Source organism: Scaptodrosophila lebanonensis, unplaced genomic scaffold (genome assembly GCF_003285725.1).
Source record: "Scaptodrosophila lebanonensis strain 11010-0011.00,11010-0021.00 unplaced genomic scaffold, SlebRS2 tig00000053-arrow-pilon, whole genome shotgun sequence".
Taxonomy (NCBI): Eukaryota; Metazoa; Arthropoda; class Insecta; order Diptera; family Drosophilidae; genus Scaptodrosophila; species Scaptodrosophila lebanonensis.
This window is the reverse complement of record NW_022060548.1, coordinates 5,640,556-5,663,186: the sequence shown is the minus strand read 5'-3', so window position 1 is coordinate 5,663,186 and position 22,631 is coordinate 5,640,556. Positions and strand designations below refer to the sequence as shown.

Genomic DNA, 22,631 nt, shown 5'->3' with positions numbered 1-22,631 from the left:
ACAATCGCATTTCTGTCCGGCATCTGGTGAAAATTTATTATGATGGATACTTAATGCATAACAGTTGAAAGGTGGGTATGCCAGGTTGCTAAAATAACAAACAAAAAAGAAAAAGGTGAAAGAAAAAAGAATAAAGGTAGCGGCACATAACGAAGGCAAAAAGTTATTGGGTTGGGACCTGGACTTGGTCCTTTAGTTGGCTTTACTGATTGATTTATACTCGCATTTCTGCAAATTATGCGACTGTGTGTATGTGACAAGGATACCCGACGAGCTTGTATGTACTTGTATATTGGACACATGTGTGGCATTGTGCATAATTGAATATACTTTGAGGCATTTTATAGCCACAATTTTATACTGTTGCAACAAAATGGCATTGTAAATGGCCAAATGTGGCAAATGGTAAACGACAAATGGATAAATGGTAACTGGTTGTCTTTATTGGTTTTCCTTGCCAATTGGCTACACACACACGCATCGAACACACACAGAGACTCATTTACATGGTCGCATAGAGAAAGCGAGCAGACACATTGAATTCATGTTTGGAAAATTTACGACACTTTGTGGCTTACCCGCTCGCTTATCTCCATTTCGTAATGTTCATTTTTATTTTTACAATGCGAAAAGTTTTGCACAGATTCCAGAGAATAAACAGCGACCAATACTCTGCGCTGCCGTGACTTTTCCTGCCATGTATACTAGTACATACTTATATATAATTTTTCGTATGGCCACAATAAAAGTAATGTTCCTAGATAATGCGGATATTGCGCCCGCATCATCATCGCATTGTGATGCACGGCAATTTGCAAGTTAAATGTGCTTAGCGATAATGTTCATAAATAATGCTAAGCAGGACCGAAGGAGCAGAGAGCCTGAAGGAAGCGCAGAACACGCTTGCTTATTTAAATGGCCGAAAATATTAGTTAAATGTTGCTTCAAACATATAACGCAACATTTTCACATTTTTGTTTGTATTTGAAAAGTAAAAGCGCCAAAGGGTATTCCGGATTCCGAATGGAAAGTATTGTAGGTATTGTTCCAAACAATTTCGCAAGGCTTTTGTTTAGCAATTACCTGCTGGGTGGAAAGCGTACACAATTGAAAACAATGTGGTTTCGTCGTTTTGAATGCTCTTGCTGGGATTAAGGATTTATATTCAGAAAAATTTACAACAACAAAAAGCAGTTAAAATGGCAATTCTAGAGCAATGCAAGTAAATGTGTTTTGATTCCACTAATTGTACGGAATGTTGCCAGGTTGGTTAATCCTATTAAGCTTCTTTATGATGAATAACCAAAGAACTAGGAAAGTGCACGCTTTGAGTAAAATAATTGCCACAAAATATTTGTAAAAGCATTCAAATCATTTGAGGAGCGAAAGGATGTTTTCCAGTGAGTAGACAGAAAGTTTCTTTTAGGAAAAATTATAATTTTTACAGCAGTTAATTTCAGAGATATTATGTTTGTACATTCGTTGTAAAAAAGTTGTCCTTCACAATATAAGTTTCTTTTCGAGAATGAAATTTCAATTGCAATTACAATTTCAGTTGGAATAAGTTTATTAAAACTTTAACATAAATGAAATATATATGTTTTCATAAATATAATCCCCAAAATGTATATTAATGTTTATATGTTTATGTTTATAGAGAAGTTTGTAAAAATAATTATTAAAAATTTATTAAGACAGGTCATAAAACCTTAACTAAATTAGAGTAAATCAAACATAACTGGAACGAACCATTTCGTTATAAATAATGAATAAAGGCGTGATCATGCTTTAGTTGCTTTAATGCAGATTAGTTTGCATAAGCAGTGGAAAATGTGAGAAATTAGCAGGATAGCTTAAAACCCTTCCCTCCTCAGGCGCGTATTAGACTCATTTGAACGTTTTGCTGCGAAACCACTTCTGTCATGTAGCAACACTTCCTGCGCAAATCCTGAGTGGCTGGGGATACAAAAACAACAACAACAACAGCAATAATAATAAGGACAGCAACCTCGCTTGTGCCATTAAGTGGCATTATAATTACAATTTGCACAGCGAAGCAGCAACTAAGTACAGACAGTGCGGACGAACATCAATTCCCGACTATAAAGCGCGCATTTGAAATGCTCGTTAGGCAAGGCAGGAGGCCACTTAAGAACTGGGAGCAGCAGAGGGAGGGAAATCAACATTTAATGTTTCTAACGCTAATCAGGCGCCAAGATTTAGCGGGCCTTACTGCGTATTTGCACGGTCTCTGTGCCCACAGAGAACCAACAATCTCAGTACTGAATATTCAGTATAAGTCGCTGTTTAGCAGCACTTAGCAACGAAATCAACGTTGCCGATGCCAACTGGGGCTTTTGGATCCAATTTGCAAAAACATACAGCGCCTAAGCCGCTTGGATTTTAATTAATTGCCCGCCCTCCGCATGCCTCCATGCCGCATTATATCAATAATTGACTGCAGGTATATATATTTTATTTGGACGCTCCACTTTAGCGATAAATCCTTTTAGTAACAATGTTGATTTTGTCAGAGATTAGGATTTTAAAATTAATTGTGCGCATAAATTTGGGTCCGCTTGTTATGTGAGAGAGAGACGCTTTTGATCCTCCGGAAAGCAACATCCTTAAAGCCTTGGCCCCAGTCGAAGCACAAACACACTCACACATCCACACTCACATAAACAGACAAACACAGTCATTTGCTTAATGGCACAAGGCAAAAGGTTACCCTCGTTGCAAGCTCTGTTGTTTCTGCCGCATTTGTCGGAGACTATAAATTTTCTCTCGGTTAAAATGAGTCTGCATAATTCAAAGGCAGAAAATTAAAACAAACGTACGCAACTTTAGAGAGGAAACTGCCGCCTGTCTTTTATTTGTTTAGTTCGGTTATGAAGAAGTTGTTGGATTTATTGCCATTTAAACAAGCAAATAATAGCCAAAGCACATAAGGATTAGGGAACTGGGGATTTGTCAACAATATTATTGATTAACATCACTTAACTGCAGAAGCTGTTTATTTGATGAAGCTTTCTAGATAATCAGAGGTCACTTCTCATTTATTTGCAGGATAAGCATTTCAAATTTGCTTGAGAAAAGCATGATTTTTGAGCAATTGCAAGTAATTACTTTACAAATTTGCATTTGGGTCATTTAGATATTGTTATTTATTATTTAAAAATTGTTATTGTTTGCTTAATAAAGGGAATCATTTGGAGCAATTATTTCACAAATTTGAATGCATTGTTTGCTCTCTCATTAAAATTTTTGATTATTTAAATTCGCAAAAAAAAAGTTATAAACGCATTCAAAATGAAATTAAGTTGCATGCAAATTCAATCACTTTGAAGAAGTTTATAAAATAATAAATAAATAAAATCTCTTTATTTATTCCCTAAGAGCTAAGAAAAGCAGTTGTTTTATTTAAATAATATCTTTATCCAATTACACATACAGTTCCTCCATGGAAAAATTATTCACAATATATGTACTACTTTTATTTGATGTTTTAAATTAAATATTAAGTTAAAGTCTAAATAATAAAAATAAGAATGTAATTTTGGTAATTGTAGAATATATAGTATAGAATACAATAATAACAGACAAATAATACGATTGTATTCTTAATCGATTATACACGAGTACTATTTATTACATTCGTTATATTATTATTATCACTTTTTATAACTTATTGATTTTGCAAACATTTCTATATAACGCAATAAAATGTTTCGACAATTTTTATTATTTTAGTCACAAAGCAAATATGTTTCTATTATATTCCCAAGTATAAGTTAACAGCTAAAGAAAAAACGCATGCTGCCAAGTCAATACAAAGTGGAAGACGTTCTAGGCATAAATCAATAAAATCGGAATTTAATATACACCGAATGCAAAATACTCGTAGCCCAAGAAGTTGATACGAATGGAGGATGGGAAATATATGCAAGAATTTTTCTGTTCATTGATAAAGTTCGTGAGCGATGGCATCACACAATTGTCTTTGGCACAAAATAATTTACATATTCAGCTTCTGGCCAAGAAAAAAAAAAGCAAAAAAACTGTGAGTGCCCCGAGTTCAAATCTACTTGACATCGACTGAAAGGCTGCCGTCTGCAGCATTTTATTTTGCCATTTGCAGGACACGAACACCTAAAAATCATACATATACGAGTATGGTTTCCCTTTTCCTTTGGCCTGTGAAAGACAGTACAGACATATGCCAAGGCATGCGAAATATGCGGCACTAACTGCCAGCAACGGCTGGCGAGACGATGATGTGATAGGAGGCTCATAGAATAGGATAGAAACAAAACGATATGAGAAGGATGTGAATGTTGTGAGTGACTGCTCACCATATGGCAGCCAACAATCAGTGGCACTTCTGTACTATCTGAATAATAGGTTAGTCCCTTGCCACTCGCCAGACAATCAGAATTGCGAGAAGTTTTTAGAGATATGCAAGTAAGAGGCGATGTGGTTTGTAGATTAAGCCATAATGTAAGACGAACAAACAAGTTGAGTGTGCGCCAATATAGTTTTCAATAATACAAATGGTTGTCTAGATTACGCATACGACCAGTTGGTTGTGTGCCAACACTATAAAATTAATTTTAAAACATTTTCCGCTTAATCATTCGTGCAGATAAAAAGCGACAGTTGTCCCTCAGGATAATTGCGTATGCGTGCCATACAAACAAATGGGGGGAAAGAAGTCAAAAGCAACGAAGCTGTTCCGCCCCCACAGAGACCAGACGGACAGACATGCGCAGCAAGTTTAGGTCCCAAGTCTGAACTCAACGCTCGCTTGATGTCTCTTTGGGCTGGCATTTAAGGAATAATTTGTGCACAAAATATTTTTGCTGTTTTACGCAGAAAATTTGGCCCTACGCCCAGGCCCCAAAATCCCCCGAAATAAGCCCAAAGCAGGCCACCACTTGTGGAACTTTTTGAAAAACGTGCTGAGCTTTTAAACGCGTGGCTTGCATAAGCGTGGGTGGATGGATGGATGGATGGTTGGGCTATCGCTTTCACGAGTCCCTTGGGAATCCATGTTCTTGCTGTTGTTTATACTGAATTCCTCCAACTCATCCTACCTATCTTTTGTTGTTGCTAGCCAGCTAACTGACTGGTTGCCTGCACTCACTTGTTCACATCGCTATCGGGCAGGCTGGAACATGCCAGAGATTTGCGTGGCAACTGCTTTTTGATATTCAATCATGTCGAACATCAACACGAAATGGCAGACACGCACACCAGCACTCCAGCACAGGACATCAGGGCACACCCACCCACACACACACACACACACACACACACACACACACACACACACACACACGCATACAGAATCCCAAGCACACACATTAAGTGACATTCAACTGGCCTTTACTTTATTTGCAATAATAGTCGGCCATTTTCAAAATTTAGCTCTTCAGTGTGTGGGCGGACGAACATCTCTGGCCTTGCTGTGGTCGTTGCCTTTATTAATAAACTTCAAAATACCCGAAAAAATAAATTTGTTTTCTTCTGTGCTCCCTTTTTTTTATTTTGAGGGTTTCATTGAAATTGAAAATATTTTTATGGCAGTGATGATGGACCCACATCAATTTATCACGTCAAGTGACTGAGGTATATCAAGAAAAGTTTTCGATATTAATTAATGCAGAAACACAACATTTGTTCAAGTCTTCCTTTAAATGTATCCTTGAACAGTCATTTAAGGGGCTGAAAGTCCATGGTTCCATTTATAACTTCATTTACAATGGCCACACAGTTCTGTTACAATTTCCTCCCTTTTAGACTAATTTGTATATTAGGAATATTCTGATTAGTAGTTAGCGAAGAATAAACAGGTCTAAATGCCAAATTATGGCCCCTAAATTATGTATGGTATTGCCCCAAAATACAAAACTGAGCGTTATATTGGAAAATCCAAAACGAGCATTTTTATTGAATGACTAAAAAATTCCAACAAATCCATTTTAATTGAAAAAACAACTAAATCGTTACCTAACCAATAGGTGAGTGGAAAACTTCTACCATTTAATTTTTTGGAAGTGTAGAATTGTTCTTCCCATTAACTTATCAATCTTTAAAGACATACTTGTATAATGTTAAGCCAAAAATTATATTCAATAATAACACTAGGAACACATAACCCTAACCTACTTTATTGACACTTGCAAAACACTTAGAGAAGAACGCGGATTGATTGATTACAGTTCAAAACCTCGCGTGATTTTGATATTCAACTTTCGGCACATCTTCTCCAGTTCCCCTAAAGTGGTGGAGTATTGTGAGTCGCGCCCGTGCATGCTAAATCCAGTATTGATCACATTTCTGCTCTCCTTCAAGGACAGCCAGCGTTCAGCAGGCAGCTGGGGATGCATGAATTCGCTCATTTTCTTGCCTTTGGCAATTGTGAACTCAGCCTCGTAGAATCGCTTGCGACGTGACTCGAATGACTGATCCAGGGTAGCGCTACGGTTCATCAGAGTGATGCTGCTTCGATCTGTGGCCAACTGCTGCTGTCCGATAAGTGAGAGTTCAGATTCCGGAGTAGGCGACTCACTGGGCGTTATTATTTCCTTTACTACCCTTTCACCACCCGCATCGGTCTGCTGTTTCTCAGCCTCTAAGCGCAGCAGAAGCAAGCGCTGATCTAGCGGAGAGCTCATCTTTGGGAATGGAGTCAGAGTCTTCACAGCCTTAATCAAACCGTACGTACGCTGCGACGTCGGTATATGAGAGGTGACCTTCACATTGCCTTGATCGAAGCCGACCCGGTTGCGAATTCCAGGTATACCGGTTCGTTGGGTTTTCTTCGTAGTCGAACTCCGCTTCAAGGCTGACCTAGGGGCAGTTTCGTCCCCCGGTGAATTTGCAATGTTCTTCTTTCGACTGTCCATAGTTATGATTAGGGCGGTTATTTGTGTAGTTCTTTTTTGCTGTTCGTTTGTGGTTGTTATTGTTCCCCGTGCCGATATTTTCTTAAATCGAATAAATGTGTGTGTGTATGCGTTTTTATTTGAATTAGAAAGAAAACTGAAATTCTAGATGGCTTGCCCGATGACAAGCAAGCACATGGCATGCTACACATGAAGATTATTTCAATATTATTGACATTTTAGTAAAGTATTAAGTGAAAGTATAATATCGATAATCTATTGAACCATTGGTAATTGGAAGTTTCTTCACATTTCTTAAAAACATTATAAATTTACAAGTGAGTTAAAGATATCTTCATGTTAAGAGTACAGGCAGCTTAGCCTTATCTACTTAATTACACAAAGTTAGTTTATGCAACTGTCGGACTTTCAACCAATTTGACAGAATAATGAACCTAAATCGTTTATTTAAAATATTGTCAAACAACAGTAATGGTATAGAAAATAAGTATATAGCAATATAATGTATATTTGATCTCTAACATAAAATACTCATGAACAGCTTGGCATGCTTAGGATTAGGTTTAGAATTTATAGTTACCTAAACAAATCGATGCAAATGCTGTAAATGGTCCTTTTTAGATAAAGGTGTGCTTCACATTGTTAGACAAATTATGAATCATTTCAATCTTACAGAAATAAAATGCTTCAAAAATAAATCGAAATACTAACAGATTTTAGTAAAAACAAGTATTATTTATTAGAAGTTTTATTTAAGTTTTAACAATTTCTTTAATTCACGAAAAACCGTTGAAATTTGAAAACAAACATTTTGTCATCATATATTAAATTTACTTTAAAACTATAAATAAAAGCTTATAAAATATTCGCATAAAGCTTAACAAAAATATGAAAAAAAAAAACAAAATTGATAAGACCAAGTTGAAGTAAAACTTATGCATACTTTTTACTCGAACTTCAAAAAAGCTTTTAACAAATTGTGGCTAGAAGAAAAACAATGCCTCCCATTCCTTAAGCAATTTGCAGCGTTCAACCTTTGGAATGGAATGCAGCAGTATAAGTGATAGTTGTTGAGCAACATGCTATAAAAAAACAATAACAATTACACTGATTGCCGTCCCCGGAGACAAGCGGGAGATGAAAGTGACTGACGACCGTTGAGGAAAGCTGGGTTGGGACAATAAGTCGGTCGTTTTTCTGGGCCATGTAAGCCATAAAACAATTGAGAGCTCAATTTTGAGCGCTCGGTCGCATTTGTTGTCCATTTCTGTCCATTTTGCATAACTCAACGGGCGACACTGCCACAAAATGCCAAGCGCCACGGGCCTTTGTTGCTATTATTGTTGCCACTGCCACCACCATCCCCTTTTATATATATAGTATCTGAAGGTATATGCATGCCAAAGGATGTGCCTGCAGCGCAGGATATGCACATTTTGAACGATTTCAGTTTCGGTTGTTACATTGTTAGCGTTTCTGCCTTGCGCCCCAAAACGAGGCCAAAAGCAACAAACTTTTATCTCGCAAATATTTCTCTGCTATTGTTTCGAACTGCCAGCCACCCAAGCTGGACAAAGGACACAGAGCAGAGGGCAATCGGTATGGTGTGGTATGATGTCCTGTGCTTAGCTCTGGTTCTGGTGCGTTCAAAATTCTATTTGATGATTATTCGTTTATGCTACGTATATGGTTTTCAGTTCATGCCCAGCACAGTACAGCACAGCACAGCAACTGCAATCTCTTTGTTTGGGTCGAAAAAAAAAAAACCAAAAACAAAAATAATACTTTTGCTATTTATATATTTCCTGTAAGCTGAACTGTGTAGGATATGAAAGCAATTGAATGGGCTTTGATAAACGCCAAAGGGAAGTGGGGAATGGGTTAAGAGCGCACAAAAGCATATATTCATATCAGTGCTAAAGGATTGCGTTTAATTATTTTTATAGCCAGACGAATGCAAGCCTCTTATCATATATCGTATATAAGGGGAAGAAAGGAGGACGCATTGCCTCAACTTAAATGGGGCCAATAAATTCAATATTAAACATGAGCCTGTCAGGCCAAGTTGGGTGCATGCCTGCTGAGATAAGCGAGAAGGAATAACTCGTAAATAAATTCAGTGAGTTTTGAGAGTTTATTGAAATTTGCATACCCCGAATAAAATGCATCACCCTCAATATATTAGCTCAACGTTTTGTATCTTCCCGCGTAGTCAGCTCAGCTTATTAGCAATAATCTAAAAAGCTTTTTCCGCAAAGTTATTTGCATTCTCTTTAATTTTCTGCTGCATCTGCCTTGGCATTTCTCTTCTCATTTCGCCAGGCATCCTAATCTGATTCGCGTTTCTTCAACGTACGCGTTTGTCATTTAGTGAAGCCTTTTCTTTGTCTACTAATCGCCTACACTAGCTAACCAATTGGTGCTATTATATATAATATATATTACATTTTTTGCAATTTATTAAACTAAAATAAAGCCTTTTTTCGAAATAGAGCCAATGATTTTTCTAAAAATTAATAAAAATATTTTTATTATCAATAAATAATATACATAAAAACTGCGCCAATTTTTAAAATACACACAACTTTAATTCGTTAAAACAAAATATAAATTAAAGCAGCATTTTTTTGAATATTAGCAGTAATTTATTTTTGTAGTCATTTTTGTTTTAACAATGTATATATTTTTTTTAAAACAACTATATAACTATATAACTACTAGCCTTTTCAGATTGTTTTTTAAAATTGTATAAATAATATTATGTAATAATAAATAATGAAAGTCAAAATATTTTTTTTATTTTTAGGTTTTGTTTAAGTAGTTTGTATTTATCGAATGTAGTTTCCTAAAATGTTAGGCTTTTTTCTTGAAGACGCCAAACAGCAGAAATCGATAAAGAAAACTAGGATTTAAGAACGGTTCTTCTAACTTGATGAAAATGTTTTTTTTTTTTAAAATAATATAGTTCGGACTTACCATTTCTCTTTTTACAAATTATTGTAATACTATGTATATAAGTAATGCCTTTTATGGAGGAAGCTTTTTCTGCAAAGGCGTGCATAGCCGTTTGCCAATAATTTAAAGCCGAGCCACATTTCTACACCGCACTGCACTTACAAGTAATTCAATCCATTGACAGTCATATTTCAATATAAATGTAAATTTTCATATTTATATACATATGTATGTATGTGTGTGTGAGCGTGTACTTATGCCACGAAATGTGCCATTTCTTTTATTATCGCATAATAAAGCAGCGGCAAATGCAACGTCATAAAAGAATCAAAAGCGAACGTGACTTCTGCTGGCCCCAAAGCTCTCGAAAGATAAAACTGCAATCCAACCAAGACGCTGGCATGCCAACCTGAGCTGCTCGGCGGCCAAATTGGAGGGGCGTTATTAAAGCGACAGTAGCACTCGAAGTAGACGTAGAGGACGCAGAAGGAGAGGAAATCGTGCATTTCGAGTGCCAACAGTGCCGGGCATTAGCATTATGGCCAGCAATCAAACGGCGAGGCCCGGTCACATTTTGAGCAATTGGCACGCTTTGCTGACACCGCCATCGCTGCTGCTGGCGGTGCTCATCATGGTGTCGCAATTGCTATTCCTGTTGCCTGCAACGACGATGGCGGCACCCACCCCGTCGGCCATATCCACATCCAAGCGCTGTGCACACAAAGGCATCGGCGAACTGATACGCACCAGTCCAGTGATTGTGAAAGCGCTCGGCGCGCGAATTTTCAGCGACGTTGAGCTGAATGAGAATGCACCGGAACATGCGGAAGAGGGTCGCGACTCACCCGCCATTTTAATAACATTAACGCCCGAGACAATATACAAAGGTGCCTCGCTCCTAAAAATGGCCAACGGTGCGCCAGACAGAGACGCCATTGGACCCGCTGCCTTGGGCAGTGTCACTCGCCATGGCAACGTGGCCGGCGGCGGGGGCAGCGGCAGCGCTTGGAGTGCCGAGTCAGCATATCAGTATGAGGGGTAAGTTGCTAAGGGGTGTGAACATTAAAATGCTGCTGACTAAAATATTTACACACACCCATTCCATCTCCCTCACACACACACGTATTTTGATACTTCCTCCTAGGCAATTAAATGCCACACTACAGCCACTGGCGTGCTTCGATGCCAATCTGCTGAAACTGCTGCCCACGGAATTAATTGCTTTCGGCAAATTGCTGCCTGCGACTGCCACTGCCCCAGCTGCAAGGCTGTTGCAGCATCCACAACAAATGCCCTCCGACATGGCCGAGAAGGATGTGCTGCATATCAGCATAAATGGCTTGCATCGCTGGACGCAGCAATTCGAGAACCACATCTGGAAGCACTTGGGTAAGTTTTAGCTTAGAGACGGCCGAGTGATAATATCTAAAGTCACGGCTATTAACAAAATGGAAACAATTTAACAATTGATATATTATGGCATTGTAATTGTTATTATTACAAATCTAAATTAGTTGACGCAATGACCATTATAATTTCACTATTCTGGCTGATAAATGAAATTTTTAGATTCTGCAAGGAGAACTTCCTTCATGGAATAAACTTTCGGGTTGATTTCTTTCTTTCAAATAGTTTGGCCATGTTTTGCAAAATTTGTATGAGACATGTGTTATCAGCTGCTAGGAGAAATTTATCTTATTAAATCAAAGGTTCCAAGAATATAACATACAAATTCAGCTGATTTCTTCTTTATATACTAGTAAGCTGTATGAAAAAAAGTATAAAAAGTGTTTTGTATTTTCCGTTTATTACAAAAAAAACAAGTAGTCTTGGAAGATTCTATTCACAACATTTAATGAAATGAAGTGAATATTCGGCCACATTTTGCTGCAGCAGTTTTTGGGCAGATCGTGTTAATAACTAAGTATGAGGCAGACTGTTAAGTAGAATTACTTTTCCTTCTCTACTTACTATTTTTTCTTTTAGCCTGTTAGATCTATAATGTCTTTGACCACATATGGCAGTGATTCGGGGCATAGCTGGCCAAATGGCCAACGGGTCGGAGGCATTAATAGACGTTATTGTATAGTTTTTTCTTAGGCTTTCCTATCTTTAAAATGAAATGTTAACGTTGTATTATTAAATATCTTTATTTTATTTTCTAATATTATATTATAATATAAATCATAGTTTTTGAATATGTATCGACAGCACTATTTGTTGATCTAATTAATAAATTAAAAAATAAAAAATTTTCAAATAGAAATTGTCAACATAAATGCTTAGTTGATCCAACACAGCAAGCAAATTAAATTGTATTAGAAAATTTAGGAGAAACTGGATGCTTAATTTGATTATTCTAGCTCTTCTACTTTCTGAAATTCTTCCGTTTATACAGACAGACGGACATTATATAGACTCGCCTTGTCATACTGAACAAGAATGTAAGAATAATTATATACTTTGTGGGGTCTGCCACGCCTCCTTCTATGTAACTATATTATGGGCATAAATATCACAAAAAAGCAAACTTGACAATGAAAATGCAAATACGTCAGTGATGCTATTATTAGTAACTGGTAGCTGGGGAAGTAACTATCTACTGGTAGCAAGCCACTATCTGCTATTCAAGAACCTATAGCGATTGTTAGGCAATAAAGTAATCGGAACAAAGCGTTGCAGTCAATGTCAAGCTTAAATAATTCAATATTTATTTTATGCTATTATTAGTGACTGGTAGCTGGGAAAGTAACTATCTACTGGTAGCAAGCCACTATCTGCTATTCAAGAACCTATCGCGATTGTTAGGCAATAAAGTAATCGGAACAAAGCGTTGCAGTCAATGTCAAGCTTAAATAATTCAATATTTATTTTATGCTATTATTAGTGACTGGTAGCTGGGAAAGTAACTATCTACTGGTAGCAAGCCACTATCTGCTATTCAAGAACCTATCGCGATTGTTAGGCAATAAAGTAATCGGAACAAAGTGTTGCAGTCAATGTCAAGCTTAAATAATTCAATATTTAAACGACGAGTATGGAAGAGAATCGCATACGGCAGCCATGTGATAACTTGTACTAAAAGTGTCCATTACTAGATGAATTTCTCAGCATACATAACGCCGTGCCATTCTCAGCGATCAGCTTATGTGTCTACTAACATAAACCCTTATCTTCGGCTTTATAGTGCAAATAGGCGAATGGATTAGTGTCTATTGGAAGTATAAAGAAAATAAACGAAAGCACGCGATTATTGTCGCCACACACAAATGATTTATTAAATCCACACTTACAAGATAGAGCTTTAGATTAAATTACTTATTTACATATACCTAGTATCTGCGACTTATCTATGTATGTATATACATCTATTCTTGCCACGGGGCTAAGTACTTGTACTTCTCTGTGATGAAATCGGTGAACACAAAGGCGTAGAAATTTAGAGAGTGTTATTTGAATGTGCCAGCGCGTTCTGACGACATCTGTGGCGATTAACTAAGTCGGTTCACTTTACGGCGGCTATAATGACTTTGATATTTTTTAACTGAACATTCAAATAAGTCGTAAAGTCTAGGGAACCAGACGCGCATATAAATGCAAACCAATTCGCGCGTCGACGCTTTGTTAACCAAGAACCATGGGCGAGATCGCAAACCACGAAGACTTTCATCCGGCACCACAATGGCTTACCGAGTCCTATTTGGAGCCCATTCTGCGCAAACACAAGCAGGATGCGGGTCTAGAGATCACAGATTTGATCATAAAGCCCGCTACAGCCAAAGGTGAAAACTATGCCAGTGTTATGACACGCGTCCGCGTCGAATTCGTTCGCTCTGATACCAAAGTCAGTGAGAGTGCGTGTTACATTGTGAAGACCACCTATGAGAATGATCCCTTTGTGGCCAACATATTCGCCGGCTATAATGTGACCAACACCGAAATGTTTATGTACGAGAAGGTGTTGCCCAAGCTGAGCGAAATCTTGCGAGAAATTGGCGACAACGAGAAAATCTTTGCGGAAACATTACATGTGGACTACGAGCATGCGGCAATTATTTTCGAGGATCTGGCTGTTCTTAACTTTCAATTAGCCGATCGTTTAGCTGGCCTCGATTTCGAGCACACTCAATTGGCTTTGAAGAAATTGGCCAAGATGCATGCCACGGCTGCTGTGCTGAACGAGCGCAGACCGAATATGCTGACTAGATTTGAGCGCGGTCTGTTCAATCGTCACACCAAAGGTTTTGGGCCGATCTTTGAGAATCTGGTGGGTGTGGCGGCAGACTTCGCAGCCACATGCTCCGAGCTGGGCAATGAGTATCAGCAAAAATTGCTCGATTTGAAGAAACGAGTTGTGGAATATGCCACACAGGTCTACGATCCGCAACCGGAACACTTTAATACTCTCACTCATGGCGATTTCTGGGTGAACAACATTATGCTGCGCTATGACGAGCAGCGCAAACCACAGGACATGGTCCTCATCGACTTTCAATTCTGCAGCTGGACCTCGGTAGCTGTGGATCTGCACTACTTCCTCAACACCTCCATACAGAATGACTTGCGCTTCCAGCAACAGGACGCCCTTGTAAAATACTATCACGAAGTGCTGGTTGGAACCTTACGAGCTCTCAAATTTGAGGGATTTATACCCTCGCTGCGACAATTGGTGCTGCAGGTGGAATCGGGACGATTTCTGGGTAAGATATCTCGCAACACAAACCTGTAGCAGTCTTCTACAATAAATTTTCTTTGCTTCAGCTGTTACTTCGTCATTAGTCTGCCAGGCTATAATGATCAACGATCAGAATGCGGATGCCGACTTTAATGCGCTTGTGAAAGAAGATGAGAGGGGTCGCAACTTCCGCAAGCTCCTTTATAACAACAAAAAGTTGCAGGATAACGTAAAGCGGGTACTGCCAGTATTCAATCGCTGTGGCCTGCTGGATGTTGTGGATTAATCTCACAACAACATAGCTGTGATGTTCAGATTGCAACGAAATTGTTTCCATGTTCGGTCCAAAACTAATATTATGAGTATATTTTCTTATCTTAGTAAGAGTGCATGTAAATATAAATTTAACAGTTTATACATATAACTAATATAGAATTTCCTTTCTCTTGGAAAAGAGAATAAATATCAACAAACACATATGTGTTTACCTCATGAATTGTTGCTCCAATCCAAGAGTTTTAAATAAAATTGTTAAATAGAATAATACAAAATTAAATAAAAAGAGTGCATGTAAATATAAATTTAACAGTTTTTACATATATATTAAAAATATAGAATTTCTTTTTTAGGAGAAAAGAATAAATATCAACAAACAAATATGTGCTTACCTCATGAATTGTTGCTCCACTCGAAGAGTATTCAATAAAATTGTTAAATAGAATAATACAAAATTAATATTACGTTTTTCTTTTCGGCAATAAAAAATACATATATTTTAATAAGAGTGCATGCTAATATAAATTTAACGATTTTTACATATAATTGAATATAGAATTCTTTTTTTTTGGAAAAGAGAATAAATATCAACATACAAATATGTGTTTACCTCATGAATTGTTGCTCCAATCCAAGAGTTTTAAATAAAATTGTTAAATAGAATAATATAAATTAGTAAAAATCAATAACTTTATTTCTAAAATATAGTACATTTATCTTTCATCTACCTCTAAAGTCCGCATTTGCTCCAACAACCTCCTTGCTGCTATTTATTTTCTTAAAGCGGAAAATCACGCGAAACGCTCATCACTACTTTTAACTCTATTTGTGGGAAATGTCGGGGCTACTTATGTTGTGTGTGTGTGTTGTTCCTTTTCCGTTACTTAATCGCCTTTGACCCGCTAGTTGGATTGTTCAAATTTCTATGCTAGTTTTGTCTTTCAGCAACGTTTTCCTGACGGGAACTTTTAATTGTAGCTTGCAGCCAAAAATAATTGAAGGCACACACTGTGCACCTTTAAAGCCTCAATTGTGTCGATTTTGCACACAAAATGGCAAGTCTTTTTGGTACTTTTTGCTGCACTAAAAAAATTGATTTTACGAAGACTGATAGACTCGGCACTTGGCCCTTAAGTATCCACGCAACTAACAGAAATTATTAAACAAAAATGTACTACGTGTATGCGTATAAAAAAAAGCTGAAGAAATGTATATATAGTATAGAAGTATATACATACATATATATAAATATATATATATATATATATATAGGTACCATAAATAAAGTAGATTTTTTTTTGATGACGTGGCATAACAAGCGCTCATCGAGGCATGGAACAGGCGTCTGCTCAGACGGGCAACAAGGACGAGGCGCTTTCAAACAGACTGCAGCACTCGAGGGAAGTAACACTTGACTTTTGTGTCAAGCGACGGGACACATACACACATACACTGTTACACACACACACACACCGCAGACTTGGGCGGCAAATTGCGGCAACATTACAAGAGAAGCTTTGAACATGGAGGGCAACAGCAGCAACAGCTCTGCAAAAGACATAAAATCCAGGCGGCTTGATGTTTCATTTTTAGTTTAAGGCTGCCTGCCGTCTTGTTTACAAACGAATTTTCGCCAGCAAATTGCGGTAATAAAAACGCCTTACAAATCCCTCATTTCCGTTTCAGCCATGTACTTAAATGAACAGAATTTTATAAAATTTAAATTTAAAATTTCAAGCACAAAATAAAGAAAATAACACAACGCTATAAATTATTGCCTGCCTATTGATCAGATTCAACATTTTGAATGCAGAAAATATTTAGGAAACAGTATAAAACAATTCGGAAAACAAAAGCTGTTTCAAGTCTTATACCACACAATTTTTTATTAAACAGTGTAATTGAAACTTTGCTTAAAAAGATTTTAACAAATGTTTTTTGTAGCAAAAATATAATATATTTTAACACTGAACGCTCTAAAACCATCAAAACAAAACGAAAAATTTAACAATACTTATAAGCAGAGATTAGGAATTTAACTTGAATTCAAAGTCTTGCTGCCAATTGATTATAAGATTGCAAACTTATTGTGGGTCTCACAAATAGAACCTTCAATAAAAAATATTTATATAACTTCGTCCTTTCCATACAAGTATTTAAGATAGTGTCGTAATTTTCATAGCTCTGTACCGACTGCAAAATACAATTTAGAACTCATTTGCAAGACCTAACATAGAAACTTTCTGCATTGTTTTTCGAAAGAGATACCTTTAGAGATCCTTCAAAATTTAGTGGACTCAGTTCCAAGACGTCTTCAAAAAGTTATCGAAGCCATTTTATTAATGTACCATCAATTTCCTTTGTTTGGTTTATTATTAAGCTTTGCTTTTTTGTTAATATCTATTGTCAAAATACTTATGCCAACCCATGAAATTTAGCTTGATTTATAATTTTAAAAGCTTTTATAAAAATATCTCCTTTGAATTATTTTTAAGTTTGTTATACCAACATGTATTTGAAAAAAAAAGTTTCCTTTGATATCTTAAACCAATAACCAGTTATTGACAAAAATGTATGATTTTCTTCTCGTCAAAATAATTGTGCCGACCAGTGTATATAATTACTATATTATTTTCAGTTAATGACGTATTCTCGTCTATGACATTAGCTAATTGGAGCTCAACATTCATAAATTTCAGGCTGGGACGATTGGAGTGATTTTACGCTGTGTAGTGTGACGTGCGGCAAAGGTGTTCAGCAACGTTTTCGACGCTGCCTGCTGGACAATCCGCTGGTGGACATTAACATGAACATGAAGCTAAGTGACAGCGAAGACGACGATGATGAGGACGAGGACGATGAAGAGTTGACTTCCGAGGAGGCGAATGGCCAGCAGTTGACCGACGAGGCGAATAATGATGTCAGCGATGGCGTCACTGCTGCCTCGGTTGCCTCAACTGCCGCTCCTGCAGTCTATGAGCGTGAGTACAATGCTGATAATAATGAAGTGGACAACAACGACAACAACCTGCTGATGAAGCAAAAAGCTGGCAGCAGCAGCAGCAGGACAACGCAGTTCGAGGACGAGGACACAGTCTCCCAGCCACAGCCGCTGCCGCCGCTGACTTTGATAAAAGAGCAAACGGACGAAATGTTGCATAAATTCAACCAAATGACAGCGCCGACTGCGACGACTACAACTTCACAGCCGAAGCGGACATATGTGCTGAGTGGAAGTAAGAGTGCGAGCGCGAGTGGGAATGGGAATGGAGGTGCGGGTACGGGCCCGGATCCGAAAACAAGCGACAGTAATGAACAGGAGCCAAGTGTCAGCTTTGTGTCCTCATCATCGTCCGCATATTCCTCGACGAGTGCACATAATGATAGTTCCCACCCATGGCCACGTCCGCCTCTGCCTCCGCCTCCACGTCCACTTCCACGTGCAAATCGCCAGCATAAAAAACGCAAATCAGCAAAGAGTCTGTCAACGCTGCTCTGCGAGGGCTACAACATCGAGCAGCGGAACTGCAACAGTTTCGAGTGCAGTGGTAGGTCTGAAGGAAGTGGGGATTTGTCAGAATCAGCGTCACGTAATTGAACTTAAATCCATTCTGCATTTTCATTCTTCTTCTGTCTCAGATGATATCAGTGATTTACTGAAATTCTATAAGAAGTTGCCCGTCTTCGAAGAGCTGCCACCGCTGGCCACCGCCGACTATAACTCCCCACTGGCAGTGTCCATCCCGCCAGCTGACAGTAGTGGCTCCGGGGCCGAAGCTTTGTCCTTTGAAAGTTTGGGTGTGACGCCGCTCCAGCCCTCGTCCACACCCTCAAACATGGGCTACATACGCAACTGGCGAAATGCTTTGAACTTTACATTAATGATCACGCTGAGAGCAAAGGTAAGTGGAAGGGTTCATTTCATTAGAGGACTATATTCTTCCTAGTGTACCACAATACTTGAATGTAACTCTTCAATGAGATTTTTAGTAGCGAACAAATTGTTAAAGGAATTGAAAGATAGCTTCGTAATCATTTGATTTGAATTAGTTGTGTATTTTTTATAACAATTGCTTGAGGAATGTTAGCCAAAAATTGCACAAATTGTTTGTTTTTATATATGAACTGCAAATTCTTGAATATCTCAAGGATTGCGAGCTTAAAAATACTTGACCTTCTCTAAAGCACATTATTTTCCTCATTGGGTAGACTTTAATAAAAAATACTCTATAAAGGTAAGACAGGCAAATATTTTGCACACAAAGAATATCATGAAAATAACTTGATTTGGACTTCTTGTAGTATTGAAATCAAAACTTAAACTAAAGAATCTCTCAAGAATTGCGGGCTTAAAATACTTGACCACATTATTATCCTTATTGTGTAGACTTCACACAAAAATGCTCTATAAAGGTTAGACAGGCAAATTTTTTGCACACAAATAATGTCACGAAAAATAAACGATGGTTATTGTTGAAAGGAACTTGATTTGTAATATTCCTGTTTGCTGTTTAGGACTCAATATTGGTAAATTGAAATCAAAACTTAAACTAAATAATGTCTCAAGAATTGCCAACTTAAAAGACTTGACATTCTCTAAACCACATTAATATCCTTATTGTGTAGGCTTCACACAAAAATACTCTACATATATAGGTTAGACAAGCAAATATTTAGCACACAAATAATGTCATGAAAAATAAACCCAATCGATGGTTATTGTTGAAAAGCACTTGATTTGGACTATTTTTATTTGCAGCTTAGAACTCAATTTTAGTAAATTGAAATCAAACTAAAGAGGAAAAGAGGAAACAGGTTTTTATTTTGCAGAAGAACTAAGGTTATTTTGTTTTAACAATTTGGCAGCCCATATTTTACGCAATTTTATTGTTGCTGTGCAAATTATTTACACGTCTAATCAAGAAAGCAAACCCCGCCCCAAATAAAAACTCTAGCCAGTTTTCGTTCCGGCAAAGCAGTGTCGTATTAGGGGTCTACCACTTATATTGCCAGCTGCTTCTGTAGCGAAGGGGCCATAAAGCACACTTATCTTCATTTATGAACACTTTTACAGAACGATACAAAAAATACGGCAACTATTTTCTCGATCCGCAATGCCACGCACAATCTATATCTGGAGGCGTGCAAAGATGGGCTTCGTTTGTATTTGGAGCGTGACAATACGACGGAAATGTTGCCGGTAAAATTCAATTTATATGATTATCGATGGCATCAAGTGGCTATCAGGTATGCTCTACACTCTTTCCACATACATTTTTGCATGTGTCTCTGTAGGTGTGCGTGTGTGTGTGTGGGTGTGTGTGTGTATCTGGTTGTGGTTGTGTTTACGTTTGCCTGCAGTTTAAGAGGCGCTGTCAATGCTTTTTGCTGTTGATTGGCAATCAGAGCGTGCGCTACTGTGCAAATGTACGTGTATTGCTGTGTATTTGTGTGATTGCGGGGTGTGTGTGTGTGTGTGTGTGTTTGCGGACTGAGTGCCTGTTGATGGTCGTCAATGGCGACACTTTCGTTTTATTTGCATTTTCAATTTATTAGCATAAATGTTTGTGCCATGAATGGCACACATACGCAGACACCAAACATGGTCTACAAACACTTTGGCACGCACTTGACACACATGCAAATAGCACACACACACACACACACACACACACACATACAGACGCATTAATATCGCACATGCAATATATGTATGAACGTCGAAGGCCTTTTTCTGCATGCTTCCCCCACTCACACACACACACACACATATATAAACTGACACTTTGGTTCAAGTAGACGCCATTTGTCACGACTGTCGGTCCTCCAGCAATTTTTACAATGCATGCTTGTGTGTGCGTGTGTGTGTGTGTGTGTGTGTGTGCGCGTTTTAATTAATTTCGCTTTGTTTTTCACCCTCTATGCTTAATTTTTGTACAGCATACAAAATGGCGATTTCATATCGATTTACGTCGACTGTTCATGGACAAATAGTTTTGTCGTTTCGCGGCGCCTCTACACGTTGCCCCTGGACGCGGATGTGGAAATTGGACGTGGCTTTAATGTGAGTATTGGGACAAATTCGAAAATAATTGGCCAAGAGGCATGTGCGACAATTCAAGCGTAGCTTCATGGCATCCAAAAGCGACCATAAATTTCGCGCCAGCAACTGTTTTTTATATAATATAAATGGTGTTGGGTGCAACGTTGCGTATACGAAATGTGCGTCCTGCATTCTGCTGATAACGCATACGCACCATTGCGCAATTGAAATGCCAATTAAATAATAAATCGCCCGCACACTAGTCGACAAAAATAATTGAACATAAAAACATATGAAAGGCCATTAAACGAATTCAATCAAACGTTTAGTTTAAAATTCCCAATAATATTGAACAACAACAAAAAAGAATTAGCAATTCGTTTGACGAAAATACTTAAAGATACACTCGTGTGCTTAAAATGATGTTTTATTTTAATCTACATTTTTGTAATTATTATTTTTTGAAACACCAAAGCTAATGAAAATCGCTAAAGGTAAACATTTTGCGGGTTAATAACACAGATGAAAAAAACAAATTAGTGAAGTCTTAGGAAAATATTTAAATAAATACAAGTACAAAATAAGAAATTGCATAAAAATGTTGAAATATGTGGAAATTGATTAACTGTAAAACATTTTAACCAAATAATTTAAAATTTTGCTTTTAAAGGGAAATGTTCAACCATTTACACATTTTTTTTTTTTCAAAATATTAGTTTATTTTAAGGGAACTGGTTTGTAATTGATAATCAACGATGGTAGGAAATTGATATGTTAAATGAAAAATAATATTGAATAATTTGTAATTAAAATGATATGAGATCTGAGTGTAGTTGCATTTCACATTTTATAGAATATTTGCTGCCTCTGTATCTTATTTGTATTGGAGCAAAAGAGGAGTTTACAACATTGAGGCAATGCCACGTTCATTTTGTAATTAAAATGATTTGTCTTTAATTGAAATGATTACAGTAATTAAAATAGTTGAGAATCACTTGAAAGTGTCGAATTACGTCTGGCGACTATTGTTAAATATGTGTGTGTCTGCACGCTTCTTACACAACAACTTTCGCTTTTATCCATTTCATGGGACGCTGCAGGGCGAGCTTCAACAACTGTTGGTCCTGCCGGAGCATCAGGAGAGACTGCAGTGCTCCAACAAACGCACATCCATCAATGAGGTTAAGCGCTATATCATCGACACGTTCATCGACGACTATGGTGGCAATTGAGGCGGCAATTGATTTCGTCATCATTTGCACGCACGAGCGGGCAAAAGTAAATCAAATTAAAAACCATTGCATGCAAACAGCATAAAGCATACAAACATACGAATGTATGTACGTCGAGGCGTGTGTACTATATTGATAGAGTAAATAAAAGTACAGATACATATACATGCATATATGGCAGCAAGTTAATGCAGCGTTTAATTTGCATTCATATTGTATTATTGGATATAAGTATTACTATAATAGCAAACATATATACATGCATATATAAATATATTGTGATTCATGTTTCCTAGCAGCGCATTAAAAATTATGTAAATTACAAATGTGTGTGGCAGTATGTATATCATATTATAATTATGATAATGCTGATAATGATTGAGAATATGTATGGCCATAATATTGCTTTGCAACGGACGACTGCATGGCGATATTTGTAACGATTAAGTTAATTTGACATAAAACAATAATTATAAATGAAAAATATATAAAAACATAAACTATAATTCAATCCAGCATTAAGACGATATATAAAAACT

At 37.4% G+C, this 22,631-nt stretch overlaps 3 protein-coding genes across 3 annotated transcripts; 2 read left to right on the top strand and 1 right to left on the bottom strand.

Annotated features, from left to right (window-relative positions):
* Positions 1-6,157: 6,157 nt before the first annotated feature.
* Positions 6,158-7,099, bottom strand: LOC115624076. The gene has a single exon (XM_030518666.1). The coding sequence runs from the start codon at positions 6,909-6,911 to the stop codon at positions 6,219-6,221; it is 693 nt and encodes a 230-aa protein (XP_030374526.1). The 5' UTR covers positions 6,912-7,099; the 3' UTR covers positions 6,158-6,218.
* Positions 7,100-10,308: 3,209 nt separating this feature from the next.
* LOC115624077 lies at positions 10,309-22,237 on the top strand. The gene is made up of 7 exons (XM_030518667.1): positions 10,309-10,904; positions 11,011-11,255; positions 17,517-18,365; positions 18,457-18,719; positions 19,892-20,064; positions 20,758-20,881; positions 21,961-22,237. The coding sequence occupies exons 1-7, from the start codon at positions 10,405-10,407 to the stop codon at positions 22,090-22,092; spliced, it is 2,286 nt and encodes a 761-aa protein (XP_030374527.1). The 5' UTR covers positions 10,309-10,404; the 3' UTR covers positions 22,093-22,237.
* Positions 13,486-15,092, top strand: LOC115623334. Its single transcript, XM_030517605.1, has 2 exons — positions 13,486-14,566; positions 14,628-15,092. Exons 1-2 carry the CDS (start codon positions 13,504-13,506, stop codon positions 14,825-14,827), a joined length of 1,263 nt encoding a protein of 420 aa, XP_030373465.1. The 5' UTR covers positions 13,486-13,503; the 3' UTR covers positions 14,828-15,092.
* Positions 22,238-22,631: the final 394 nt, after the last annotated feature.